The 18,916-nt window shown below is 40.4% G+C and overlaps 1 protein-coding gene across 5 annotated transcripts in view; it reads left to right on the plus strand.

Annotated features, from left to right (window-relative positions):
- tenm2b (teneurin transmembrane protein 2b) overlaps window positions 1–18,916 on the plus strand; it is a 153,215-nt gene that overhangs the window by 31,328 nt on the left and 102,971 nt on the right. The window contains exons 4-6 of one of the 5 annotated variants that reach the window (XM_076275114.1): window positions 3,201–3,248; window positions 8,474–8,479; window positions 16,940–16,961. The exons of 3 other annotated variants lie outside the window; for them this stretch is intronic. In XM_076275114.1, the coding sequence (XP_076131229.1) occupies window positions 3,201–3,248; window positions 8,474–8,479; window positions 16,940–16,961 (76 nt within the window). The remainder of the gene's footprint in view (window positions 1–3,200; window positions 3,249–8,473; window positions 8,480–16,939; window positions 16,962–18,916) is intronic. One more of the 5 variants, XM_076275115.1, reaches the window with a different exon arrangement.

Below are 18,916 nucleotides of genomic sequence, written 5' to 3' on the forward strand. Positions count from 1 at the left end.
AATGCTTGCGTTATGCAGTAGCAGATCCTCAGGGAGACAACCTACACGCTGATTTTATTAAGAGGATATGCACGCGACTCGTGAGCAGTTAGGGGCATCATTTTTTATGATTCCTGAAACCCCATTCAATCGTGCATAGGGATTTTTCTTATGAACCGGAACATGCAAAAATGAACGCATACAAAATGACGGTAGCGTCTATCGCACTCTTGATGAGTGACTCAGTTACATTGTTTAAGTAGCCTAATTGTTCAAAACTATTTTTTGTTGATAGCAACATGTCTAGGCCATCATAGGCTACATTTGCTTGTCATCATATTGCATTGTGCAGTACAATGTCAGTCAGGGTCAACTTTTGGTCTTTTGTTATTTGCACAGCTTTATCAGAGCAACTGTAGCCTATGTCTATTGTAGGCTTATGTTATTGTTTACACTTTTTTGTACAGCTCTGTTAGAGCAGTCTGAAATGAATATAATTAAAACCAGCTGTGTTGTCATAATTGTTGTGTTGAGTGAATATATGAAGCACTTCGCTCTTTCTGTTTGAAATATCAATATCGTATCGATATCGTATATCGCCAATCAGCCCCAAAATATCGGGATATCAGTTTTGGTCCATATCGCCCAGCCCTAGAGTGACTCGCTAAAAAAATTCAAATTGTGCTCCCGCGAGAACTCTAGATTTCCAGGGTACCTCTCTGGAGCACCCAGTGTGGCTTGCGCCTCACTTGAAAAGCCTGTAAAGAAGATTTCAGTCTTTCCTTGAGTTCTCCAGGAGCTCCATCTTCCTGCACCCTTCTCTTGGCAGTGTCCACATTAGCAGTTTTAACGTTAGCTTAGTGGTATCTCTTGGTCAACCTGGTGTTCAGCCCAGATGACAGTTGTTTCTTCAGGTTTCTCTCTTTCTCTGATTTGATCTTGGCTATGGTGGAGTTGCGACAGATCCTATAATTCTTGTTCCTCTGTCGTGTTCACTTTGGTCTGAGCTGGCCTCGGATGGTATTGAAGTTGGCTCTCATGGCTTCCATGAAGCAGCCACATTCTTCTCTCAACTCTCCTCTCACTTCCATTTTGCGCTACTTAGAATGTTCAGTAGATTTCTAAAAGGTAATGACTGATGACGGCAGAGTTTTAAAACGCTAGTTGTAATGATTTACGTAAATCCACACATTCAAGATTTCAAGATTTCTTTTAGTCAATTCAATTTATTTTTTATAGCACATTAATGAAACAGGGTTGACCCAAAGTGTTTTACAAATAATAAAATAATAATAACAACAATCCTAAAATAATAATACAAAAACAAAACTCCTACATAAGAAGAGATAAAAAGATAAAACAATAATAATCATAATAATGTGTTATTATTTCTAATTTGCTTAATGCAGGCTTAACAACTTTTTAAAAACTGTTCACTGCTAATTTTAACTATTGTAATGTGCATCTGTAAGTCGCTTTGGACAAAGGTGTCTGCTAAATTAAATGGAATAATGTAATTCAATTGAATTACTCCAATGGCTCCAGCTACAGTATGCCCTTACTGTAGCCTCATATTTTAACACCATTCACAGTTCAAAGATTTGAACAGAACTGCATAGACTGAACACATAGAGAAGACATAACCAGTAAATATGACACACTGCAAAACACTGAAGAATCAGAATCTCATTTTAGAGCACGCCGTTTATTCGAAGCATTTCACACCTGTGTCATAGCAAAGGTACGGTGGCATGGTGAATCTCCAAATGTTCCCAGTCATGCCCGTCTGCGACAGATGCTCGTTTCTAGTCAGTAGTGTAATCATCAGTGTTTACAATCCATTACTGTTTCTGTGTTGGTTGAATAATGTGCATTGAGCCATTAGGTGGTCGCTTCATATGGAAAATAATGGTGACGGTGCTGAACGTTTATTTAACGTGTCAATGGCGGCAGCGAAAGAGGTAATTGAGAATTGATTTGGCAATAATGACTTTTCATATGTCCCCAGCAGAATGCTGATGCCATCTGATTAACTTGCGAGACGCCAATTTGGCACTTAATGGGGTCAGCCCTTGTCCTTTGCACAAGACGAACTGACTGTCTGGGGCCTAAAATAAGACTGTTCCATCATCATTCCTTACTGGATTCTTAGTATTGTGTAATTTAACATACACACACACACACACACACACACACACACACACACACACATTTGCATGCATGCACATGCATGCGCACACACACACACACACACACACACACACACATTTACAATTTACATGCACGCACATGCACACACACAGACACACCACATGTGCGCAGACACGCAGCCTCTTTATTAAGCCGCACCCACTGATGGGAATAGAAACAGGAGTCCCACTTCATCAGTTCCACCCTGGACAAACATAGCATTAAGTCACCAGTAGAGAAGGAGAAATCATGTGGACGTGGTGGTGGTAGTGGCAAAAGAGCAGCATTACAGTGGGTTCTTTGGAGACCTCCGAGCAAGTTCAAGTTCAACAGGAATTGCTGAATAGGATAATGTTGATTGTGTATTACAGTATTATTACATCATGCCATCCTTTGTGTATTGTTATACATATTTTATACAAGTTTATTCAATACCTCAACTCTGTTATGTTCTGCATGTTAGAGATGAAACCTTAAAGGTGCTCTAAGCGATGCTGGGTAACGTTTGACTTTCAAACAAAACAGAGAGCTAGCTCGCTACTTCCTCCCCCTCCCTCCCGTGCTGCTCCTGTACAATTGAAAACTCTCCTAAACACGCATCTCGTCTGCGATTTGCACAGTTTATGATGTTTTTATGGGCTAGTTTTGCCCAGGTTGTGTTTGTTACTGTTTTTGGAGCCTGGGCTGTCCACAGAGATCATGTTTTTTCAGAGTGTATTCAGGACACAGACAGCTAGCGGTTGGTTAGGTGATGTTTGCTGTAAGTGACATAAAATGTTTTAGCATAAAAAACGCATGGCATCGCTTAGAGCACCTTTAAATAAAGTTTAAAGCCTCTACTTCTGCAACAACAGCAGCTCTCTTATTTCAAGTGTATGGTGTCATTTTCTGTTGAATTGATGTGCTTACATCATGCTTCATCCTTTGTTTATTGTTTGTGAGAGTGGGAATGTTGTTTATTGTTTGTGAAAGTGGGAATGTTGCATTTCTCATGCTCATTTTGATTTGATGTTCGTGTCTCTCACCTCAAGCATACTTTGATGAGGAGGATGAAGACCCGTACATTGACCACCTCTTCAGTAAGTGCTTGCCATTTTTGTGTAAGGTGTTTAATTGTTTTTAATCTGTTGTATGTGGTGTCTGTGTGTTCCCTGTATATGGGTGTGGAAGAGCATACAATTAATTATATTTTTTAAGTGCGCAAAGAAAGATTGAAAATATAGAGGGATGTGTTCAATTTTCATATTCTATAAATCTTTCTGGGGTGCACAAAAATAGTCATGGAAGATATGTAAAAAAAATTCCAAACACAAATACCAACTGTGAAATGGCTTCTAAAGTTAATTTAGTCCTATTGTGTTTGCAAACTCCAGCTGATGCAGTAGCAGCTGAGGGCTCCATTCGAGCATGGAGATTTTTCTCTTTTTTTTATCTTCAGAACCTGAATGCAGGTTCTCACCGGAGTTCTGGAAAAGTATCTTGGGGTTTGCGAGGGATCGCGTCTCTCCTGTCGAAACAGGAACAGATTGTCAGCCGTGTTCTTGTGTTCCTGCTCGTCCTCTCGGTGCCAGCCGTCTCTGTCTTTGACTGATTGCCACCCATTTTCCCAGCTGAAATCCGACTCGCTGGGGGGACAGATTGTGCGCTCTTCATCATAAACCACTCATTAGGAGCTCCATTAATCACGGTGCTTTAAACAAACCCAGGGCCAATTAGCCCGACCCGCCACACTGACACACCTTCTAAGCCTGTCTGCTGTTGGGCCTAGGGAAGAATGGGAGCTGACGCCTTCAGTAAATCACCTCAGCACAGATATTATCACTTCAGCACAGATATTATCACTTCAGCACAGATATATTCTCCCAAAATTGCATTGCTTCCACATTTTCTATTGTGTTTGTATTGGAATTGTGTTTTTTGGAATATATATCTTTTTTTACAATGGATAAATTAATCAAGAGGCAGAAAAAGAGGCAGTCAATTTCACAAGTGTACAATGTTTAAATGTTTTATGCATACAAGCTTACCTCAATTATGGATCTTTCCATTTTGATAGCAAAGGTTTGCGCAGAGCATGCTAGAGATGAAAACATGATGTTGAATACCCTAAATAAAGTCTACAGCCTCTACCTCTGCAACAACGCCAGCTGTCTTATTCCAAGTGTATGGTGCAATTTTCTGTAGAATTACAATATTCAGTGATCTTGTCATTCACTTTTAGATATGTTGCCAAACATGCACACATTTATCAAAGTTAGTGAAGGTATTTTAGCTTTTAGCTTAAATGAATTTTCAGCCACTTCAAAAATAAAAAATGAATAGCTAAAATAGCCAGTGCATAAATCAGTGACTCCAGAAAGAGCAGAAGAGATCTGGTCAGCCTGCTAAAGATGGCGGCTGACTGTAAATGACACTGGCCGGTCCAGTGGCCTTATTTGGGGGCTGTTTGGGGAAGTGTCCAGCGGTGGCACGGTGAGGAGATGGGTCCGGTCTGAATGGGCACTGTCCGGTGCTGTCATTTCTGTTTGCTGGAGCAGCCCTCTGCCTGTTGAACTGGTGCAATGGCTCTTTGCTTTTTGCTTCAGTGCTGCGTGACTCCCACTAGGCGCAATGGCAGCCTGCTGATGCTGCTCAATTGATCTGTCTCCCTTGTTGGCCTTCTTTATCAGCACCCCCCGCCCCCTCCCATACCTGCTGCTGCGTGATGTGATGTGATGGTGTGTGTCTGTGTGTGTGTATGTGTGTGTGTACACGCATATGTGTAGTTGTGTGTATACTGTACACTGTTATACTCTATACTGTTTGTGTGTGTGTGTGTGCGTGTGTGTGCTTGCATGTGTGTGTGTGTGTGTGTTCCCATCGTGATGTGGGTGTGTGGTGCTGATGTGTGAGGCTTTCGGGGGGGATTCTCTCTTATCTGAGTTGATGAGCAGGCTTTGCTGCCATATCAAGCAGGGCCTCCATTCTCCGGCTCGGCGGGAGGTCCGCGCTCCCTTCTGAAGGTCTCTCTCAAAAAGCCCCCTCATTTTCACTGGGCTTCCACTCACCACTGAGCCGCCACAGCGCCGACGCTCAGCCCACTCCACTTTACCAGCCAGAATGCACTCGCATTACACACAGGACATACACATCACGGCTGAGTTCATATGCAGGAGGACCATCCACAGGCTCCCAAGGCTGAATGCAGAATACCCTTAAAAGTGAACTAACACACAGTAGCCTTCAAAACCAGCCTAAGTCCTGCAATTCACCATTGAGCTGGTTATAGTTTTTCATTATATAACTTGGTATTACTTATTTTAAAAACCTTGGATTTTGTTGTCCAACTGTTGTACATCAGGTAGAGTAAATTGATCAACTGAAATGTGTAAACAGAAAAATCTTTTTTTGTTGGACAGGATTATATTATACAGACATTGAATTGTGTGTGCAATGTCAGTCAATATAATAGACTGCTTCACCATGGGAAGATATACTCCAATGAGTATTCATTAGAAGAGTGCAATCTGGTGCAGCCGAGAGTTTCTCCAGTTTCTGTTAGATCAATGAAACCCACACCTGAGTAAAATTGTGGTGGCTTTGCTGAGCTGTATCGGATTATCGATAAGACTGATTGGTTGAGTGTGCAGAACATTGCGTGGCACCTTCAGTGGTTCAGAGCCAGACTGTGTCAATCACATTCACCGCATAAGAAGTCTGATTAGTGATCAAGAGTGTGCAAGAGTGACCGTAAATTTGCTCTCATCCACTAATCTAGAGGGCACAGACTGAACAGATGTTGTCGGTTTGGATTTATGAAGTAATTGCATCCATTTGTGGTTAGATGGCCAAGTGGATTCCCATGTTGTTTATTTGAAGGGGGTGGGGGGGTGAAGCCAGGTGGTATTCCAGGTATATGAGTATTTCCAAGGAACTGTACACTTTTAAAACGAATGTGTTGAAAACACCACAACTTGCATTGTTTTTAACACATCTCTGTGTCCAGATAGGGACAACACAGTTTGTGTTGTTTCCTTTTTATTTGTTACACAATATGTGTTGAAAATAACACAACATTGTTTTTTAACACATCGCTGTGTCCGATTATTGTAAAGAATTAACAGTTGTTTTACAACATAATGTTCAACTGGTGGTACAAAGATTGTAAATGCTTGCACGAAACCCTTCAATCTTTGTCTTTGTTTTGTGTCTTTTGTGATTACAGTAGTCGCCCATTCATGTTTTGAAACAACAAAGATGTGCCACAACAAAAGATGTTAAAAGACTTTCATGAAAGCAACAAACTCACACACGCACACACACACCAGTGTTTCCTCTACGTTTATTTCAGCATGGCGGCCCCCCACAGTTTAATTAATACAGCCACGGTATCAGAATCAGGGCAGACGCACATTTGCTTTTTGAATAATCTTGCGACGTATCCTCCCCTGTTGGCTTCACATTGCAATTTAACAATAAGTAAACTAGTCAGAGGTTATTATGGCCCGTCCAGTTTCAGTTCACATATTATATATTGTATTGATGTAGCCTATTTAAAGCATTAACTTTCTTCTCAGTGTTTCCTCTTCATTTAGCAGTGCCACTGCTTCAGAATTAGGGGAGGCGCAAAATATTGTCCGGAAGCAGTAGGCTAAATGCCCTCCGCTGGCTGCTGAAAATTGCGGTTTATGAATAAACAGCAATGCTAATCCGAGGTACCTGTCTAGTTTTATTCCATAAATATATTGTTTTTATAGACGTTAGTGGCATGCGCTATCAAGAGCTTCAATGTGCTACTATAAAGTAAAGGAGATTTGCACCAAATAAAGGCACTGTTGTGGGTTGTGTTTTTACAACGTGTTGGCACAAAACTTAATTTCTGTCATAAACGAAGTAAACTAAGCGTTTCTCCATTGTCAACGTGAACTACCGGTATGTTCAAGCGTTCAAGTGACAATGTGGTTTAATGCTATAACTTCACATGCACGGACATAACACGTTTGTAGCCCAATTGGTGATGAACTCTAACTTTAATATGCATAAAGACTGAACCAAGAACATCGATATATCAATGCACAACTCCAAAAAAATTAATGCAATATGAAATATGAAAATGAAAAAAGAATAGCCTAGAATAGCCTAGGCTACATGGATTTCTATGCAACGTCACGAAAACATGCGTGCGCAAGAGGCAGAAAGCACCATAGAACAGCATAGAGCAGTGCTCTCCATGAAAAGAACAAAATGCGTTTTTTTGTGCTGAAAACTGCACCAATTCGAAATCACGATGGTTAGAGAATGTTCAATATGTTCAATATCCCTAAAGGAATGCATGTCTTCGCCAAAAATGACAAAATACGATGTTAATGCAAATGAACAGCAAACTCTGAAATATAGTGTAGCGTCGGTGGATGTTCATGTCTAACGTTGAATGAGTGTCTCCCAGAATGCAGTGCGAGTGAATGCTAGAATGTTTAATGTCGGTTATAATAGTTGTAGTTACGTTTACCATGTTGTGTATTTGTTAGCGTGTTAGTCTCTTTGGTTGTACCTCATGTGCTTATCCTCGTGTTGATGCGTGTGGTGAACCCTTGTTGTGTGTAGCATTTGCGGCTGAGACTACCCCTGTGTTGCCCTATGCAGTTTTCTGTGTTCGTATGAGTCTTCCTGTTCCAATAAATGGCCGTCCTGGCCAAAGGTGAATCTTGTCTGAGGGTGAGATCGCTATAATAGCCTGAAATGATATATTATCATTGAGACAACAGGGGACCAGGGGTATATAAAAAATTCCAATTGTAGCTTACAGCAGCCGACTATTTAAGTCAAGTTTACAACATTGTGGCACCAAGCGTCTTCTGCCCCACGGCTGCGCGCGAATGTAGGCCTAGTTTTATTGGTAAACGGGAAACCCATCAGAGCAGCCGCTCCACAAATGTGTCTTAATTAACGTCATGCAGTTAACAAGGTGCAAAGGAGCTTGCTCTTCTCCGCAACCCTGTCTATCACGTCATCAGCATCCAAGTTCTTCTCTTTCTCTGTCGCCATCAGCATAAAAGCCTCCAAATTATCGTGTGACAATCGTGTCCTTAGGCGATTCTTGATGAATTTAAGAGTGGAAAAACTCCGTTTGCATGCCACTTGAGTAGGCCTACATGACAGTGTAGTAGGGGGGCCTATGTGTCTAATTTGGGGGCTTGTGGGATTCGCATGTTAATTTTTGGAGATTATTATGTCTTTGTTCTAGGGGTTCTTAAGAGTCAAATTCAGAAAAGGTCAAATTTGGTGTTTTGTCCATAAACCTTACTTTGCTGGTATTATAGCATAGGGTTTGGTGCCAAAAAGCAAAGATATTCTACAAGGTAGTGTGCAAAAGTGGGCCACATAAACAAAACAACATTTTAAAACATTTTTAGGCTGATGATTGATCTCTTTAACAAGAAATTGTGCCTAAAATTCTCGAAATTGTCCACTTAAACAAATAATACTTCAATATCTATCAATTCATGCCTATTAGTGTGCTTGAGTGTAGGCCTAGCCTGCTCTGTCAGTTCTTGTCTACACCCATTCAAAACACAAAGAGATCTCTGTTAAATCAAGTTTAATAGACTTTTACATAGTACCAGCTGAAGTCTGTAAGGCCTTCCAAAGCCTATGTAAGTGTGAAGAAAAGAAAGGGTAAATGATCAGCTAGACAAACAGACAGGTATGTGTGTGTGTGTTTATAAGAGAGAGAAAGAGAAAGAGAGACTGCCAGCATGGACGGATTATGAACCTGTTATCTTAATGCAGAGGAAGTAGATTGGGAACCAAATAGAACGTTCAAGCATTGTTTTTGTTTTTATTGTTGAAAGGGTCTATAGTGACTAGTCGTGACAACACTGGACTAACCCCTGAATCAGTCACAATTTCTGTATTCTCTCAATGAGTATTGGGGAACTGTAAGCTCCCAAAGTAAGGACATTACAGTATGTTTTGGGGGATTACATTGTAAAAGTAATTTTTATCAGAATTTGGAAAATCATCTTTTAATCATTTAGCTGTTCATCATGTGATAAACCCAATTAGTCTTTCTTGTCTCACCAGCGTTGCCTGTTGTGGTAGTTTGGGGAGAACGAGGAGGCTCCCACCGAATCTGCACACTAATCATTCCCATTTCGGCTGTCTGGCGGGCTAGATAGATAGATACATTGATTAACATTCCATGTAGACCACCCTGCTCGGCTGCTTCCTAACAGATAATGTGTCTCCTCAGTTTTTTTCTTTCTTTCTTTTTCCACGGGAAACTAATGAGGAATTGAAGGCGCTGAATAAATTGGAAAATTGGTGCATAATGATCCCATCTGTGGGAGTGCTCGTGGAGCGGGGCTGTGGTGGTGATCAGTGGGGGGTCTGTGGAGAGAGAGAGAGGGAGAGACAACGGCACTGGCCTCACAGGGAGCCCCGGACGTCAGGCGAGGTGTCTATTTGCTTGGCGGAATGGCCCACGCTAGACGAAGTATCTATTTGCCCGGCGTAATGGCCGTCACGTATAGTCATCTCCATCTACCTGCATGAATATGGCTGTGTGCGGGGAGATTGCTTGCAAATTGCTACCAATTAGTCTGGAGACAGAGACAACTGCGCTGCAGATTAGCCTGCTTGGAAATTACTAATGGCCTTTGGAATGAGTGGCAGTTTAGCAAGGCCTTGTGCATATGACCCTGTGTGTCCTCCGTCCGTCCTCCCTTCTGTCCCTCTAAAGGGGGATGTGTCCAGCTGTATGGCTACTGTCTGTGCAGATGTGATGTCTGGAGTGGGTGACTGCTAATCTACAGCCACGTTCGTGACTCTTGCTGTTTGGAGAGTTTTGCGTGACGCTCTTCCTGCCGCAGCTGTTCAAGAAAGTTCACCTGTCTTGTCCTCCGTGAGGCTCTCTCCCTGCTGCAGGGTCTGGAACGAGATCTGAGAGAGAGAGAGAGAGAGAGAGAAGGTGAACTACAAGAGGCTTGATTGAAGCCTGATTAATCATGCAAATGCATGTCATTTAGACTACTTCAACACAACCATGCATATGAAATGGTCAAAAAAAATTCAATTCATCAAATAAGACTTGGTCTCTTCATCACACCTTAATCACATTGTTTTGTTTATCGAGTACTAAGTAATAAATAACTTATTCAAATAAAATCCAATAAGTGTTAGATTTATGAGTTCAGTGAAATCTGTATCTAATGATGTTTAATTGACATCTGCTGCTGATTTTCTTACCAGTGTAAGTTGCATCATTTAGTCAAATATACTACTGTATGGTATCACTCCCATCTGCCTTTTTCTCAAATTCATAGTAGAGAGTGCCACAGGGCTTTTGAGTCTTCTTCCTTATGACTGACGGACTGCACTCTGTTCCACTGAGAAGGTAGACTGCACTGATGACTCAGTCATATCAATAAAGAGGCTATAGGTGCAGTTTCATAAGCAGCCATGCGCAAATGTGAAAGAACCTCTTTTGTGAACATATGCCAAGCTAAGCTAAGCTTATGCTTTGAGATGACTATATTTGCACTTAAAGGTGGATTATATACTGGGGATTTTAGTCTGAATGAAAGGCTAGAATGGCAATGATGTTGTGAATATTTTTCGGGGTCGCATTTCAAAATGATATACACTTACCTGCACTGTACAGTAAAGTTCAGGACAACAAAAGGCATTTTTTAAACGTTGTTTTTAAGGCACTTAGCACAAAGGTGACTGCCACCGAGATAAAACATGAACAAAACATACATTTGAACATATCTGTGTCAAAGTCTGACTAGCTCTAACGTGAACTGTTGAACACTTAAACACATGTTTGTGCTGAAACATGTTGCTTTGAGTAGCCCTTCAACATTCAGTGTGCTACTTCTCAGTGAAAGGCTCACTCAGGTCTGTGTGTGTGGAGCTGGCCGTGTCCACTGGAGTAGCTCTCATGAGTTTGAGTAGGCCACCGCAGCCGCTCCCTCTCCCTCTCCCCACGGATCAGGTCACAGGGGAAGCGGAGAGGGATTCACTCAAACATGGTGCCATTGCACTCGCCCGCACAGGGACCGCCACAACAGACAACTGGCAATGTGTCGCACTGAAGATAGAGACACTGGCAAAGCTTCAGGGTTGATTACTGCCATCAAACGAGCAGTGCCGCTCCCTCGCTCTCTCTCTCTCTCTATCTTTTTTCTCTCTTTCTCCCTCCCCTCACTCCCTCCTTCTTTTTTCTGTGTCTTTGCCTACTTTTCTGTTTTTCCTCTTTTCATGTTTTTTTTTTTTTTTTAACTCTCTTTGATATGTCTGCCACAATGCACAGCCACGTTCTGTCAGGAATCAGAGAGATCATAGGTAGAGGTGGAGGGGGTGTAGAGAAGGAGTCGGTCTGCGTCAACAAAAAAAAAAACACGACATCCGTAATTAATCTTCAGCAGCAAGCTCAGTGTCCCTGTGAACAAGAGAGAGAGAGTTCTCCACAGAGTTAATATTGTTTCTTTTTTCTCCTTCTCAGTTCTCTCAATCTAATTTTAGTAATGTAACGCAGTAGGTTGTTGTGGTTGTTCTTTGTCTCTCAAACTGTTTTGCATTCTGATGTAAATTCCAACAGCTGTGGCTTGCTCAGAAAGCTGCTATGCTCCCTCGCTTAAACCTCTCTGAATATGTATTGACATATTGAGATGGTATGCTGAGCAGGGATTGGCAGATAAAAATAATTCCACTATTTATTCCATGAAGGCCCCAAAGTCATATTTGATTTTCCTTTTTAAAAAATCCTTCCTTTAACCAGTAAAAAAAAAATTTGTCCATAATAGACCAAGACAAATAACCAGAACAAATTACCTACCAGCCAGGGTAATCAGTTTACAGTCAATAGAACAACATGGATTGATCATGGATGCAGTAACACTTGAGGAACTGAAATAAAACCTGACCGATATGGGGTGACCAGTATACATTGAAGAGTTTTTGAAAGAGTAATTTTCAATCTACAAAGCAGTGTAATCTATCTTCAATCACTTTTGGAAAAAAGAAAATCTCAAAACGCAGGCTTTATCCAGAGACTTCCATTGCCAACATCATAAGACCTTAAATGAGTTTCATTTTATAATACACCATCTGGATTCCTGGAACAACCAAAGGCTCATCTGTTTTAGACGTCACCTACCACAGTATTTCAGGTTTGTGTTTAGATAGCGTAGCTGAGAATCACATCTTGTTTGTAAGATGTTCAGTCAATTCAATTTAATTCAACAAGCTTTATTGGCATGAATGTAAATTTTACAGTGTTGCCAAAGCATTCAGTACAATAATAAAAACAATAATAGTAATATATATATATAATAATAATAGTGATACAAACAATAATAATAATAATAATAATAATAATAATAATAATGAAAATAACACCTGGTTGATAAAATGAAAAAAAAAACCTATGAATTATTATGTTATTGATCATGGAACATGGGCTGTTCTCTCAGGATCTGGCAGGATTGGATGTACTCAGCAACTAGGTGGACACAACTGTCTACTTCCCCGAGGAGGAATGATAGTTTTTGTTCATTTTTTGTTTTAAGAAATTCGGGACAGTTATCTCCAATTTTCTGTGAACCTTTAACTGGCAACATTCTTATCACATACAAATGTGATTTATTTTTTCAACTTTAGGCCTATTACTGCTATGCCTATAGATAGATAAATACATAATGGAATGGTAGATAGTAAATAATATGATAAAGAGCAATTTAATAAGGAACCCCTTTCAAAAGAATACACAAGTATTTGTCTCAACAATGTTTTCCTTTTTTAATGTCATGTCTCTATTGGCTGTGTATGTCCAGGCTAATAGTCTCCTGTGCAAGAGCAAAGATCAGTGCACTAGAGGGCAGCCTGTTTGAACCTGCAACACATATACACCCTATATACACCCTTTTTTGCAGCCACAATGGATCAGTTCATAACAGCCATGGGAGGCCTCTAGAAGAGTGGTCTAGAATGCTGCCATCCTGTCTCATCCTTCACCCATACTTTGGCCTATAGGACACTGACTGGATCTGCTCCCTGCTATCTTAATTCAATGATCAAGATATTCTATCTCTAACCACTCACTGCACTGTAAAAAAAGTATTTCCCTTGGTGTTATCTTAACTTCTGTTCTTTTGTCAAGTTGAGTATGATTCACCACTATTGTTTAAATAACTTAGCAATCGGTGTTATTGTCCCATAAACTAGTGGCACAGTTGATACAAAGAAGTTACGGATTACAAGTAAATGCTACTTTCCTGTTTATAATGTTTCTTTTTTCTCATTACTGTTTATTGTGGCTTTTTGATATGTGATCTCTTTAAGATTGATATGTGATCTCTTTAAGACTCGGGCTGTGGCATTCTGGGAACAAACTTCGGTAATTGGTTCAAGTCAACAAATTTATTTCAACTAACGATTATTTTGAAACAACATGTAAATTAATCAAGTTAACTTTCATACCTTTTTTGACAAGAGTTTAGGTAAACTTTTGTTGACTTGACTAAGTAAGGGAAGTTAATTTAAAATAAATGTTATTGTCAAATTAACTCAAAAACGTAAGGCAGCAGAGTAACACACTTTTTTAGGGTAAATGGGCATATTATTTTTTACAATGCATGTGGTCTTCTGATGAGCGTCTGTTGTGTCGACGAGCCATAAACGCTAGGTCAAATTCAAGACTCTTTTCCTCAGTGGTTCCTCATTGGTGGAATGAGTGCTCTCCGTTCCTGTGATGGTTTTTCAAGAGGGATCTAAAGATAATATCTGTTCAACATGCACTTAATTTATTAAAGCTTTCTTTCGTTATGGTTTGTATATTATAGTATTTATTTATTTTTATTAGGCTATTGATTGAATTGACATTGTTGTTTATTATTGCTATTCCCCTTAATGTAGTCTTAAATTGTTTACTGTTACTTTGTATTGTTGTTATGTGTATGTCGCTTTTGACAAAAGCGTCTGCTAAATACCATAACCATAACCCAGCCCCAATCAGAAGGTTTTTTCTCAGGATCAAGCACTAAAGCTTGGTACCAGAAGCTGGCTTGATAAGTGACCCGCTTAATATGTTGCTCAAGTGCAGCCTTTGTGGGTGGGATGTTCTCTAAAGCTCTAGATTTCTGTGTGATCAGGTTTTCTGGCCTCATTCACCTCCATGATGTCACTTGTCCTATCATACATTAGTACTACAAAGCGCTCCAGCAGTGACATGGATAGTTCACTCTGATCATTCTTCAATTCCATGAGCTCATTGAAAGCTTCTGTGAAAGATTTCCATGTCTCCCATGCAGTTTGATGTCTTTGGTATCAAGCACTAGCAGATCTTGGCTCTTCAAGAAATGGGTTCCCCATCTCCTCGATCGATTCACTGTTATCAGGGACCTAACATGCTTCCTGTGCTGCTCAATGCTGCTCATGGTGATGGTTTTCAGATTGTGGTGACATTACATTTTCAAATTTAGTAATTATTCTGGCAATTTCAGGGCCAGCCACCATCCAGCATCGCAGTGCCCCAGGATTCTCTGTTAGTCCAACTGCTCCACCAGATCTTTTGATGAGGGCATGGTTCTGTTCATGACACTGGTCTATTGCCATGGCTGAGAACTTGTTGCATGTCTTATGCACAACAAACCTCCCAGCATGGAATTCTTTCCGGATTGCTGGGTGTTTCTCTGAAATGGTTGTAGTCATGGTGGTCTGTGTTGAGCTTGGTGTTTGATGTTTGCTCCATCGAAGATCATAGACATCAATGCAAAAAGTGATGGTGGGACATAATCGTTCTGACTACTGGGATGGAATGAGCTGTCAAAGTGAAACTTAGAATAAAAAATCTCTTTGCGCACCACTTGTGCTGCTCTCACCAAATGCATGCAAATGATCGTGGTCACAGGCCTTCATGAGGGCATCTCTGATATCCTCTTGGAATGTTAGAAGTGTGTCTCTCACCTGTGCATGAGCCCTTTTGTCTGGTTATACATCTTGCCTAGATCTATACTAAGCAAGATGTATCTGTTATAACTTTATTATTTCCAATATTGATGAAGGAAAAGTGCTTAATACATTAATAAAATGTGCAATAGTACTGCCTCATGTGCTATTACTACTACGTCTTACTATAGGCAACCTTGCATTTTTTTTATTTTTTATTATTATTTGCCATTCAAACAATTTTTTTTAGTTATTGATCAGAAAAATCACTTCATGTAGTTTGCCAAACTATAGGCCTAAAGTTGAAAAAATAAATCACATTTGTATGTGATAAGAATGTTGCCAGTTAAAGGTTCCATTTGAAACTGTCATAATGAACTCAATCAACCAGTTTGAATGGCAGTTAATGTAAGTTCTAGATCTTCACAGTAGAATACTGGAATGACTTGTTAAAATATTTTACTCCTCAAAGATGTGTATATTGTACAGCAAATATCTAGCTCCAGAGGTCAGATCTGAAGTGGCTCCACGTCTAAAAATAAACTTCAAGGTGTGTAGAAACACTGAACAAAATTTCATGCTTTAGTCATAAAATGCACAATACTTCTCATTATATGAGCTTAACCGCTCCACTATTGGGCCTCTTGGTCTCAGCAACTGCATTGGGTATTGCTTTTGGTAACTATTTACAAGGCACTGATGACTGATCATAATGGTAGAGTATGTTTCTGGCTGGTATGAGATAAGTCCTCCACTTCTTATATGAGCTCTGAACCTTCGGCATAATAATTCAGAGTAGCCATAGATACAGAGTGTGCATCACCTGTCTTATTACACATCTCATCTCTGGTTTTGTGAAAATGTTGCACACATTTATCATTTATCAACTTATGGAAATTTACTTTAAAGAACTGAAATTGCATGCTTTCACCACAATGCCCAGGAAATCCAGGCAAGTAGCTAGTCGACAGAGTAGACCTATCTTACCTGTCTGAACTTAATATTTCTTCCTCTATGTTTAAAAAAATAAATGCCAACACATACCCGCCATGAGCCAAATATTGAATCCTTCCCAAGTACATTCACAAAAATAGAGTCTTATTTTCAGTCTTCAGCTAAGTTCAGTCTGTCTTGAAGACTGAAGATGTCTTTATGATGCATGTGTGTGTACTGTACTGTATGTTGGCAGTAGTGCCCCTGGCATCTCATAGTATCACATTCTTTACGCTTGGTGAGCTGGCCAAATCCTGAGCTATATATAACTTTGCCATTATTAGAAGCACAGTCAAATCACATACAAAGTCAAAAGGGTTTGGTTAGTAATGAAAGAAGCTAGAATATTAGTTATTTGCCCTCTCTCTCCCTCTCTCACTCTCCCACTCTCTCTCCCTCTCTCTCTCTCTCTCTCTCTCCCTCTCTCCCACTCACCGTCTCTCTCTCTCTCTCTCTCTCTCTCTCTCTCTCAAGCAGCTGTCTTGCCCTCAGCCCTCTGCTCCCTCCAGCAGAGCTCTTAGTGTCATCCTTCTGAAGAAGGTCTGTCACTCACAATATGTCGAGCAAACAGATGCATGCGCATGGTTACACACACACACACACACACACACATAAACACAAATAGATATACACCCACCACACGCTAGTCACAGTGCACAGTTTTTTTCGAGCTCTCTGTTATTTCTCACTCCTGTCCCAGGCTTGGCCCATTCTCACCTTTATGTCAGCTAGAGGGGAAATCTGATCGTCACCTATGAATTATTGATTTTCTGCAAGGCTTCCCTTTGATTTATTGTGGATGTTTGCTGCAGCTCTTTTCTTTTGGTGGGTGTGTGGAGAAGACAAGTTACTGACTCCTTGTCAGGTCAGTTGGGTGCAGTGGAGTTTTGATATTGGTCTGTGGTGCCCGTTAAAGGGACCATTACTCACTAGGAGAGTCTGGGAACGGGTTTACTGTGTCAGTGAAGCCAAAACAGAAAGTATAGAAACAGTGTAGTGCTTGATTGTACCTTGATTGTTCTTTATTTATTGTAAAAGTGTCAGCTAATTGAATAAATGCAAATGCATGTATGAATATGAGTGTGTCCACCCTCACCCCACAATTTTAGTAATACAATGGATCAAAGCCATTCTTAGCTGAAACACTAGCTGGAATATAAGTCTTTATAGTTGTTAACAAACTTTGTTACAGTATACTGTAGAACTATGCAAATAGATTGTGTAAGAACCATGTTTCATAACGTTTAATTGAATGCAAGTTTCATAATAATTGTTATGTGGTAGCCCGGGCAGCAAATTACATTTGCTGCCGCTATGGTGCGTCTAGATTTCTAGGCTAGTTATGTGGCACAGAAATGTGAAAACAGCCTTTATGTGAAACAGTCTTGTATATAACTGTTGGAAAAGATATTCATGCTGTCAGTCAATAAAAAGATTTCAACACTTTTAGTTCAGTTTACTGGAACTTCTTTCATCCTACGAAGGGCAGACCATTGTCTGGATATCCTTGTGTAAGACCAAAACTTTAATTAAGGAGAAGTTGTCAAACTTGTCTAGCTCTCCAACGAAATGTCCCTCCGAGACTGGTCTTTGTGGCTTGTTTTTGTATTGCTTTGGCATACTGTGGTTATGAAAGGAAAGCCCTGGACAGAGGTTCTCCAGCGCCTGGCATCACATCTCCTGCAGAAATCTCCTTTTTTCTGAGTTTTGCCAATTCAGATGTAGCCGCTGCTTATTTAATTATTCTGCGAGCTAAAAGGCTTTTGTGGTGTTGATAGCAGTCATTAGTGCCTTGACGAGGGCCTCTCGATGGCCACATGTTTGCCATGCTAATTTGCAAAGTTGTGCGCGAGGAACAGCTTGTCACGCTGCCCTTTGTGTTAAGAGGCTGCAGATGGCGTGTCAGTCAAAGTTAACTCCATCACTCGCTTTCATTGGCAGAGGAGAAAGGAAACCTGCCTTTCATCCTTACGCATGCTCCTGCTTTCTCTCACCAGCAAGGTGGCAGGTTCTCTCTCTCTCTCTCTCTCTCACACACACACACACACACACACACACACACACACACACACACACTGAGCACACATGCACAAACACTAACACACACACACACAGAAACACATACCACTGTGCTGATAAAAGAGTTTTCATGTATTTTTGAGAGCCATTTCCTTACAATCATGTCACAACACAACAAGCACATCATTCAGATATGGCTGATTGTTGGTTTGGTCTCACACTCTGAACATTAAGTTTGATCTGTCTGAGGTGAACAACAAAACCCATCATTGTCTCCCATTCCCAGCGACGAAATACCATCCCAGCCTCATGTACACTAGGTGTTTTTATCCTTTTCATTGACTCATATTTGTATTCAAACTACAAGAATCGCATTGATCGCATGAAAGCTTTCCCAAAGCAATCAGGTGAATGGTATTGTCCAGTTATATTACATAAGACATGACTCACACAAACAAACAAAAAGCCCCAAAAAACGTTTTCTTTATTTTTAGAAAGCAAATATTGTTTTGCTTATAAATGGTACTGAATTTTGTAACAGTGCTGCCATATGTCTGACCTTTTGAAATGCTAATGAGTTAGCTTCATTAATTGCTTGGAACATTTAAGGTGTCCTAGAGATGATGGGGAAGTAACAACTGCCTACCAGCCCATGTCTAATCCCAGCTTCAGGTTTCCATCTTAAAAATGACAGTAGACTACGTTTTATTCATTTTCAGGCAGATGGCCTTTATCAGGGAAATAATAAGCTATTTAAGGAAACATTATGCAAGCATCAGAGAACGTAGAAAGAAATATATAGTCT

This window comes from Alosa pseudoharengus, unplaced genomic scaffold (assembly GCF_046254945.1).
Source record: "Alosa pseudoharengus isolate Yale_2024_CS ecotype anadromous, Long Island Sound unplaced genomic scaffold, YU_APseudo_1.1 YU_APseudo_1.1_scf_8, whole genome shotgun sequence".
Lineage (NCBI taxonomy): Eukaryota > Metazoa > Chordata > Actinopteri > Clupeiformes > Clupeidae > Alosa > Alosa pseudoharengus.